The 9,472-nt window shown below is 49.8% G+C and overlaps 1 protein-coding gene across 1 annotated transcript in view; it reads left to right on the top strand.

The window, feature by feature from the left end:
• Nucleotides 1–3,366: 3,366 nt before the first annotated feature.
• Nucleotides 3,367–9,472, top strand: part of CDC25A (cell division cycle 25A) — an 8,154-nt gene continuing 2,048 nt past the window's right edge. Inside the window, exons 1-10 of the mRNA XM_008636325.1 lie at nucleotides 3,367–3,377; nucleotides 3,729–3,761; nucleotides 3,894–3,930; nucleotides 4,298–4,399; nucleotides 5,893–6,027; nucleotides 6,705–6,779; nucleotides 7,382–7,531; nucleotides 7,793–7,885; nucleotides 8,339–8,401; nucleotides 8,662–8,760. Of these exons, the coding sequence (XP_008634547.1) occupies nucleotides 3,367–3,377; nucleotides 3,729–3,761; nucleotides 3,894–3,930; nucleotides 4,298–4,399; nucleotides 5,893–6,027; nucleotides 6,705–6,779; nucleotides 7,382–7,531; nucleotides 7,793–7,885; nucleotides 8,339–8,401; nucleotides 8,662–8,760 (798 nt within the window). The remainder of the gene's footprint in view (nucleotides 3,378–3,728; nucleotides 3,762–3,893; nucleotides 3,931–4,297; nucleotides 4,400–5,892; nucleotides 6,028–6,704; nucleotides 6,780–7,381; nucleotides 7,532–7,792; nucleotides 7,886–8,338; nucleotides 8,402–8,661; nucleotides 8,761–9,472) is intronic.

Genomic DNA, 9,472 nt, shown 5'->3' with positions numbered 1-9,472 from the left:
TCGGGGCGCGGGGCCCTGCGAGCGCTGGGCCCGCCCACCCCCCTTTTTCTTGCCTCTGTCGTGACCCCTCCTCCCCAAAAAAAGCGAGGTTTGGAGGGCTTATCCCCCGCTGTTTCCTCCCGTGCTAAGGGAGCCTCTTCCTCCTCTCCTCCGCCCTCATACAAGCTCTCCCGGGCATTTCGTCCCCTCTCCAGGGCGTTCTGCCTCCTCTCCAAGACGTTTGCTTCCCCCTCCCAGACCCGAAGCGAGGCCTAGGGAGGTTCCCCCTTTTATGAAAAACCCCAAGGCCTCCCGGAGTCGTTTTCCTTCCGTTCCATCCACCCCCATAATTTCCTCCCGCTCAGTGAAGCCTTGTGGCATTCCCACCCCCACCAAAAAACCCACAAACCCCAAACCCCTGGGATGTCTTTATCCCCCCTCCCAAGCCCCAAAGCCCCAGGGATATCTTTTAACCCCCACCCCCCTTTCCCAGACCTAAATGTCTTTACCCCCCTCCGCGCCGCCCAAGGTCTCAGGAGCTCGCTCCCTTCCCTGTCCCCCCCTCCTTCCAGAAACAAGGCCTCGGGGTGCTCACCTACCCTCACCCTCCAAAAAACAGGGAGGCCTCGTGGATCCCTCCTTTTCCTTGCCCCCCATCCCCCAGTGGAGGCCTTGGGGGTCTCTTCGTCCCCTTCTCCCGCCAGGAATGAGGCACTGAGGGCTCACCCTGCTTTCTCTCCTTCCAGGCACCCTCCCCACACCTAAACCCGAGGCCCGCAGTGCCTCTTCTCCCAGCCCTTCCCCCAAAAAACGAGGCCTCCCGGAGCTGTTTCTCCCCACCCCCGCCCACGAGGCCTCGAGGAGTTTTGTACCCCCCACCTTGCAAACATCCATGACTCCCTTAGGGTCCCCCACCGCTTTCCTGATGCCTCCCCCCTGCAGAGCTCTCTCCTCCTGCCCCATCCCACATGGATCCATGCTCTGGGACAGCTTCCCCCTGCCCTGGTTTTGTTCTGGGCATCCACCTCCCTCCTGAGCCCTTCCCTGGGCTTCCCTCTCTCCCACAAATACCTTTGTGTCCTTCCTGCCTGCCTTGTTCCATCCCAGCCCTGTTCCTGCACCCTCATCCTCTCTTTTCTGTCTCCCATGTGCTGCAGTCTCTGGGCCCTGCAGCTGCTCTCCTGTTCCCATAACCTCAGCCGCAGCTGCTCCATTTTCCTGGTCTCCTAACTCCTCTAATCCCATTATTCCCACAGTTTCTCCCGTGTGTGGCTCCTGTTTTGTCCTGGCCCACTCAGGTCTCGATGACCCTCCTGGCTTTTGTTTGTTGATTTTCTGTCATTCTCATTTCTGCAATCACCTGCTTTATGATCCTTCCCTCCTTCAGATTCCTGGGATTCCTGCAAACCACTGGCAGTCCTCCCCATGTAAATTATTCAGCCCTTTGATTTCCTAGCCCTGGCTACGTTTTTTCTTAATTACCACGTGCTGGAACCTCACTCAAGTAGCTTTCCCTTATATATGTGAGGCTAAATATGATATTCTTCTCTCTCAGTGCTGAGGCTTAGCAGATAAAACAGAAGTTGGGAGGCAACTATTTATCAAAATGTGTTTGAGTTAGAAATTGGCAGTTTTTTCTATGCAAAACCTGAACGGGGGGAGTGGCTGCCCAAGAGAGGGTTGCAGTTCCAAGGAGGATAACTGGGCTCTGATGGAAATCCAGGTGATGATCACCTGTGCTGTACCTACCTGCAGTGTGGTATTTCTTGCTTTTAAAGCAAATCCCAAATTCCTTTTCCAGGCAGCTTGAAAACCTGGAGCAAGATGTGGGAACCAAGAATGGATTACACAGATCAGCATCTTCGGAGTCCACAGACTCAGGTAGGGCTTCCTCAGCTAATAAATAATGACTAAGAACTGCAACGCAATGCACTTTTACATGGCTCCCACTGCAGGCAGCTCCCAGGGTTTGGAGAGAGAACTATCCCTGCCTGAGGTCCCTGCAGCCCCCTCTCATTCCCATGCTCTTGGAAGGAGGGAGGCAGTTGGAAAATCCCACTGCAGCTCATGGTTTGGGCTGTGGGTGGCTTGGTGGTTTTTTATGCTTCATTTGTCCTGGAGACTGTGAGCAGTAGGGAGTGAAAACTGGTTCTGCTCCTTGGGGGACTCCAATAGAGCCTTTTCCCCTTTTTCCCTGTTGTGGTTTGTGCTCTGGGCTGCTGTTGGTGGGAGCAGTTCTGGGGTGTCCTGCTCTGGGCATGGCAGGCAGCAGGGACAGCTGGAGGTGAATCAGGCTGCTGGGGATAACCCAGGGATCCCTGGGGAGCTGGGCTGCCCCCATTCCCTGGTCTGGGGTGCTTTGTGGATGCTGCTGTGGAAAACAGGGAGATGGTGTTTTATCCCTCACCGATGGGATCTCCTGGAGCTCCTGTCCTTTGGAGGGTGAGGAGGGAGAGTCCTCGCTGGGTTTTCTCTCTTTAAACCCAGACTGTGCCAGTGAGTGGCTTTGTGCTGTGTTTTCCTGTTACCCAGAGCTGGCTGATGATCTGAAACCCCTCAGTTCTCTGATTTTCTGGTTTTCACACGAGATGTTTTATCAGTGAAAATGAAATAAGCTCTCACTCCATGACTTGTAGATTGCCCCTGGTGCTTCATTGCTCCAGCTCAGGGAAATCACTGTTTCCACCTGAATTTATGCCCCATTTTGAGGGCACTTTCAGCCTAAAAAAAGAACTTTATGAAGTGCTAAAACACAAGTACAGCTCACAAACCACAGAGCAACCAGCCTTGCTAAATCCTCACGTTCTGTGGCTCCTCAGGGATCTGTTGGAGTGACTTTGGATGTGTCTGTGCTGAAATGCTGTGGGGCTGTAAAGCTTTGCTTGGTCTGTGCTTCTGAAGCACTTCCTGTTAATTTCAGCACATCCAGAAGGGCCTTTTGACCGCTTATTTTTTTGGAATGAGCCCAAAAATCTTTTTGTAGGAAGAGGTGTAACTAAAACCATGCCTTAAAAAAAAAAAACCCTAAAGGACTAAATAGTTTATTAAGGGGTGTGTGAGAGGATAAACAGAGTACTCCATGCTGAGTGCCAGCACTCTGTTCCATGTGACAGCTCAGGCAGGGCTTGGGGGGTGTTCTTAATGATCCCTGTTTTTCCCCAAGCCCTGGCACTTGATGATCCACAGCCAAACCCCACAGTGGGGAGTGTCTGTGACTCTTATTTATTCTACAGCGAGGTGAGGCTGCAGATGGGACTTTCCACGGGAGTTTCTGTGGAAATCTGCTGCAGTGTCTGATAATCCCTGGATACGAATCAGTGGGAAATCTGTGTCTCCTCTGCAGGTTTGGCTTTGGATTCTCCCGGCCCCACGACCTCACACAACACCATGGAGGACACGTGAGTAACCCTGTGTTAAACCTGGCTTGTGGCATCATTACCAGACCTGGGCTGATGAGGCCTGGTGAGGGTTTTCCTGTGCTGGCACATGTGCAGCTTCCCTGCTGCAGCTCTCCATGTGCTCCACAGCTGGAATGCTGGGATGGGCACTGAAGTGCTGGCTCTGAGCGAGGGTGGTGTGCCAACCACATGGCGCTGGCACCTTCCTGCAGTCTGGGGCTGCACTGAGGTCTATCTAAATTGCGTTTTTTAACAATTTATGCTTGTCTGTGCCTTAAGAACCACAGAATCATTTAATTTGGGAAAGACCCCTAAGATCTTCCAAGTCCAACCTTTGATTTTTGCTTTTAGGTTTGAGAAAGCAATCAAATCCAGCAGGCTGAAGTAAGTATAATTCTTTTTTAAATTCTTCCTCAGTGTCTGTTTTAGATGATGGAGTTGGGAGGTGATTTCTGTTCATGTCACTGCCTTTTAAAGCAAAATGTTGAAGTAAGTTTTGTTTGTTTCTCGTTGTAGCCTTCGGATACCTTTCAGAAGAATCCATTCCCTGCCAGTAAGTGAGAGTGGTATTGATGTTTTACACGTTAGTTAAAGGATTTAGCATGGGTTTAGTTGAATACATTTAGTTGAATACTTGTTAATTTTCTGGCTTCAAGAGCAGCTGCTGGGGTACTTCATGTCAAAATTGCAGCTTGTAAATTCCAAATCTCACTTAATTTAGTGTGAAATTTCCGTGATGTGGCTCCATCACTGGTGCCCTGAAGCATTTTGGTCCCTGTACCAAGATGCCAGCAGAGGATTCCTGCACAGGGTGTGCACAAATTTGTAGTCAGAGACTTTCCAGTCTTTATTAACCCCTTTAGTGCTTAGCTTGTGCAAGGACTGATGCACAGTCCTGAACTGTCCCTCCTGTGTTGTAGCAAAGCCTGCTGGGCTCCAGCCCTGCTCTGAAGAGAAACCACTCTGACTCTCTGGACCCTGATGCTTTCCAGCCTTTGGAACAGGATGAAAATAAGGAAAATGTAAGTGTTGTTTCCTGCTGCCTGTGATGATCCCGTGGGAGGGGAGGGACAGCTGGATTAGCACATCCTGCACAGGGAATGTGGTGGGAAAGGCTTCAGTCACTCCCTGCCAGGCTGCACTTCAGGCACAACCACCTTTCAGTCAGTTTTTCTGGAGGGAACTTGCAGCTCTGAGAGTGGCTGCAAGCTGTTGGGAGGTTCATAAAAATTGGGAAGACTTTGCCCAGTTCTGCCTTCGTGCCACTGACCCTGATTCCTTTTTGGCTGTGGCAAAGGACAGTGTATTCCCTCTGCTTGCTCCAGGCAGCTGCAAGAGCTGCCTCCAGAAGGTGCTAGGGGAGATCACCCCCTCTCTTCCCACTGCTGCCATGGGGAGCCCTGGTTCCTCATGGAATCTGTGTTCTGGGCCTGCCCTGGCTGCTGGGAATCCCGTGGGGGATGAGGTGTCAGGACACAGCCTTGGCTGCCTCCAAATATGATTTAGTCTGCAGAGAAGTTGACTGACAGAAACAGAAAAGCCCTGAAGCCTGTAGGTGATGCCAAGAGCATAAATGCTGGATTATGTTAAATGAAACACTCCTGTAACATCTTTAATTTGAAAGCATTCACCTTCAGACTATTCCTGTTGGCAGGAGGGAGCTTAAATCCAAAATGTCAGGCAGCTTAAAAACCATGAAAAAGATAAAAGGATCCAAGCAACTTAACACAGTTTGTAATTTTGGTAAAAATACAATTTTTGTGCTTTTTATTTCAGGAATCATTTGAGTTTAAGAAGCCAACCAAACCAGCTTCTCGTTGCTTCCGTGATGGAAGGGGTGTTCCTGCAGCAAGACAGAATTCATCTCCAGCTCAGGTACTTGGTTCTTTTCAACTAATTCTCACCTAATTCTCTGGGATCAAAAAAACTTCATCAGGGTTCTGAGGTGGTACTGTTGCTCAGGTGCCAAACAGAAAAACTTATCTGCAGATAAGAAAATGGTTCTCACCTTTGGCTCATGAGGTGGCATTGAGCCAATGAGAAATTTGAAACATTGTTTTGGGAAAGATGAGTCAGCACAGAGCTGAGGTTGTGCTCAGCTACTGAAGGGAGTGGACGTTGATGTGGGATTGAAACGATCAGTAAAACTGATACTTAATATTCAGGCAGATGCATTTGGAACAGTGAACCCACCTGTGTAAATGCAGCTGGATTTTGTGTCCAGATGTGACAACCAGGGAGAAAATCTACCTTATTTGTACCCTGCTGTTTAGAAAAACTGAAAAATCATTGTATAGAAACAGAGCTGGGGGGGGGCAGGTCTTGTCTCTGCTCCCTGGATCCAGCAGGGATCCTTCATGCTGCTGCCTCCTGCCTGTGCTGTGCTCAGCACCTGCAGCTCAGGGTTGGGAATAAGCACGGTGTTCCTGTAGTGCAGAGAGCCGTGGGGCTACAGCATCCTGCAGGGAGCAGAGGGGTTGTTGTTGTTATAACAACTCCCTTTGTCTTCTCTCAGCTGCCCATGGGTGAAACAGCCTCAGGGGAACAGGAAAACTACAGGGCAGCCTTCCTGCAGCAGCACTCCCTGCCCTCCTCGGAGAGCGAGGATGACGATGGGTTCCTGGAGCTGCTGGATGACCAGGACTTGAAGGTATGTGCAGAGGGCATAGGATGGAGAGCCCCAAATCAGCTCTGCCTGATGTGTCTGGTGTGCTCTGGCTGCAGTCAGGGTGCTCAAACTGCAGCAAGCTGAGTTTTTGGGAATCACAGAATCCCAGAGTGGTCTGGGTTGGAAGGGACCTTAAAGCTCATCCAGTTCCAACCCCCTGCCATGGGCAGGGACAGCTCCCACAAGGAGATTAGTTCTCATCTTTTTCCACTCACTGGGGTGTCTATATCTTGCTCTTCCCTGGTGCAGCCAGTGGGATTTATTTGGGCTGTGAACAAGTGAATTATTTTTGGTTTGAGAACTGAGGGAATTATTTGAGCAGTTGGCATTTTTCTTTAGAAACTCGCTGAAAGAGTCAGAGGTGGTGATTGCTTTGAGCCACTTAAATACATGACTGTTTCCAAGTGAATTTGAAATGTTTAAAACCCTGGAGACTCATCTTTGTTAATCAATCAATGAGCTGGTAAACTCCCCTTCTCCAACGTGGCTCGGCTCAGTTCCGTTATTTCCTTAAGAATTGGACTGATAATGGAGTTAAATCCCTGAAACTGCTCTGACAGCTGAATGCAGCTCGAATGTTTGCCTGAGCCACGCAGGAGCTGTACTTGCAGTGTCTCCTGTGGTGAGATGGATGAGAATGAGCTTCCTTCTCTTCCCAGAATGAGGAGGAGATGCCCTCAGACGTGTCCAGTCTCTGGACGGCGCCGCTGGTCATGAGGAGAGCGGACAGTCGGGTGAGTGTCCCCACACAGGGACAGGGACTGTCCTGGCAGCTGGGACAAGTGATCCCACTGTCTCCTGCATCCCTGAGAACAACAAAACAAGCCCTGGCAGAACCCCGTGCAGAATTCCCTTATCTCTGGGGCAGCTCACCTGGGAGGCTTGGTCAGTGTGGAACAATTGGTGTTTATAGGCATAAAATTTCTTCTTGCACTTCATAAATGTGAGAAGATCTTGAATTGCCTTATCAGAATCCTGATATATCTGGAATTCACTCTGCCCAGACTCACCTGGAATGCTGTAACCTGATCCTCTGATAACAGGCTGGGAAAGGAGTTCAGACTCCAGCAGAAAGCTCCTTAATCTGCTGATAAATTGGCTGCTAATTGGTGTAGAGCACTTTGCTGCCTCTTTATCTTGCTTATGGTGCTCCAAGCTCCCCCAGTAACAAGTGTTACTGGAAGTGTAAAGCCTGGATAATTCAGATTAACAGCCCCCTGTTGCTGTGCAGTGGTGGTGCCTTAAATGAGGCCAAGTTTGGAATAATCTGAAAGCCTGAGTTGTGTTTATTTTCTTTTGTAAATCTTTGCTGGACAACTCAACTCCTCCCTCGTAGGCCAAGCGCTGCTGCTTGTTTGGCTCTTCATCCATGTCAAGCATTGCAGGAAGAACCACCCAGAAAAGGATGGAGAGATCCCAGGAGGAGAATTCTCCCGGGAAAAGCAAGAAGAGGAAAAGCCTGCCCGGAACTTCCGAGGACTCCACGGTTGGTGGCTCAGCATCCAGATTGTGACAGGGAATTGATGAGGGGAGGTGCAGTGTTGGGGTCTGGTTTGTGAAGGTTGGTGGGAGCTTTTCCAGGTGGATTGTTGGTTGGGGCAGGGCAGCAGTTGCACAATCCTGAACCTGCTGGAAGCTGAGGAGCCATTTTGGGGCTTGGGAGTACACTGAGCTGTCAGCTGTGGGAAGCAGGGAATGGGATGTGTCTGCCCTTGGTGCTCATGGATCTCTGACCTGTGTCCTGCAGAGTCTGAAGCTGGTGAGGATCCAGCCCTCCACAGCAGAGATCGAGAGCATTTTGGACAGTGACCAGAGAGACCTTATCGGGGACTTCTCCAAGGTAATTCCAGAGATTCCATGGCCAAGTGCTGAATGAAGTGTTTCAAGGGCCTCTCTTGGTGGAGATGTCTCAAACCAGCCCAGAAAAACACTGCCATTTACAGAGGCTTTTCTGTTTCCTCCTAAACCTGCCTTGCTTCTTTGGACTTGGTCTTGGAGGTCTTTTCCAACTTTAACAATTCCCTGACCTTCAACCAACCAGGGGAGGCTGTTGGTGAGAAGGGGATGTTCCAGGCTAGACACAAAGTAATCCATTTGTGGTTAAAGCCCTATAAAATCTCTCGAGTGTAGGAGCCAAAAATTAAATTCTACGCCTGATTTTAGACTTTTTAGGTGTTTTAACTTCTGCAGAGGTTCTGGTCAGCAGAATATCTGTTAGAGGGTGAACTGCTGGATGCTGTGCTGTCACCCATGTGACTCTCAGCTGGAATTTTCTCAATCCTGTCTCTTCCAGACTTACTTATTTGACACTGTCGATGGGAAACATCAAGATTTAAAATACATCGACTCAGAAATGGTGAGTGCTCCAAGGAGAGCCAGAAAAATTCTTTACTGGGGATTGGGGAACAGCATAAAAATGGCTTGAAACAATTGAACTCTGGTTTTTGTGGGTTTTTGTTTTTTTTTTTTTGTTTTTTTTTGTTTTTTTTTTTTTTTTTTTTTTTTTTTTTTTTTTTTTTTTTTTTTTTTTTTTTTTTTTTTTTTTTTTTTTTTTTTTTTTTTTTTTTTTTTTTGTTTTTTGTTTTTTTTTTTGTTTGTTTTTTTTTTTTTTTTCAGATGGTGTCTGTGCTGACTGGGAAGTTCGAGAGCTTCATCAAGCAGTGTGTGATAATTGACTGTAGATACCCCTATGAGTACGAGGGGGGACACATCAAGGTATGTTGGCCCCACAAGGGCAGTGCAGGGGGCTCTGAAGCTGCAGCCTGGGGTCACTTGGCACCCAGTGGGGCTGATATCTATCCAAGGCCCTGTGGATATGTTATTCCTTCCAGGGCCTAGAGGGGCTCCAGGAGAGCTGCAGAGGGACTGGGGACAAGGATGGAGGGACAGGAGCCAGGGAATGGCTTCCCAGTGCCAGAGGGCAGGGCTGGATGGGAGATTGGGAATTGGGGAATTGCTGGCTGGGAGGGTGGGGAGGGGCTGGGCTGGAATTGCCAGAGCAGCTGTGGCTGCCCCTGGATCCCTGGCAGTGCCCAAGGCCAGGCTGGATGGGGATTGGAGCATTCTGGGACAGTGGGAGGTCTGGCAGGGGTGGCACTGGATGGTCTTCGGTCCCTTCCTGAATCATTCCAGGATTCTGTGACTGATCCTGAATGTTGCTGCCTGAGCAAAGACCCTCCCAAATACAGGGGATGGGGGGAGGGAGATCCAGGCAGCCACAACCTCCAGGTGCTGAACTGCAGGAGGTCCAGGTCACCCAGAGCCCGTTCCAGACTGTCCGTGGTGTCCTGGTGGGGTTTGGAGCCATGTTGGGAGAGGGTTCCAGAGCTCCTCCAGCAAGACCAGATGAGGAATTGGCTCCTAGGGAAGTGGGATGAGTTTGTGTCTGTTCCCTTCCACTCACTGCTCTGACTCTGCCCTTCCAGGG

The sequence above is a fragment of the Corvus brachyrhynchos genome, unplaced genomic scaffold (assembly GCF_000691975.1).
Source record: "Corvus brachyrhynchos isolate BGI_N302 unplaced genomic scaffold, ASM69197v1 scaffold426, whole genome shotgun sequence".
Taxonomy (NCBI): Eukaryota; Metazoa; Chordata; class Aves; order Passeriformes; family Corvidae; genus Corvus; species Corvus brachyrhynchos.
This window is presented reverse-complemented; position numbering and strand designations above follow the sequence as displayed.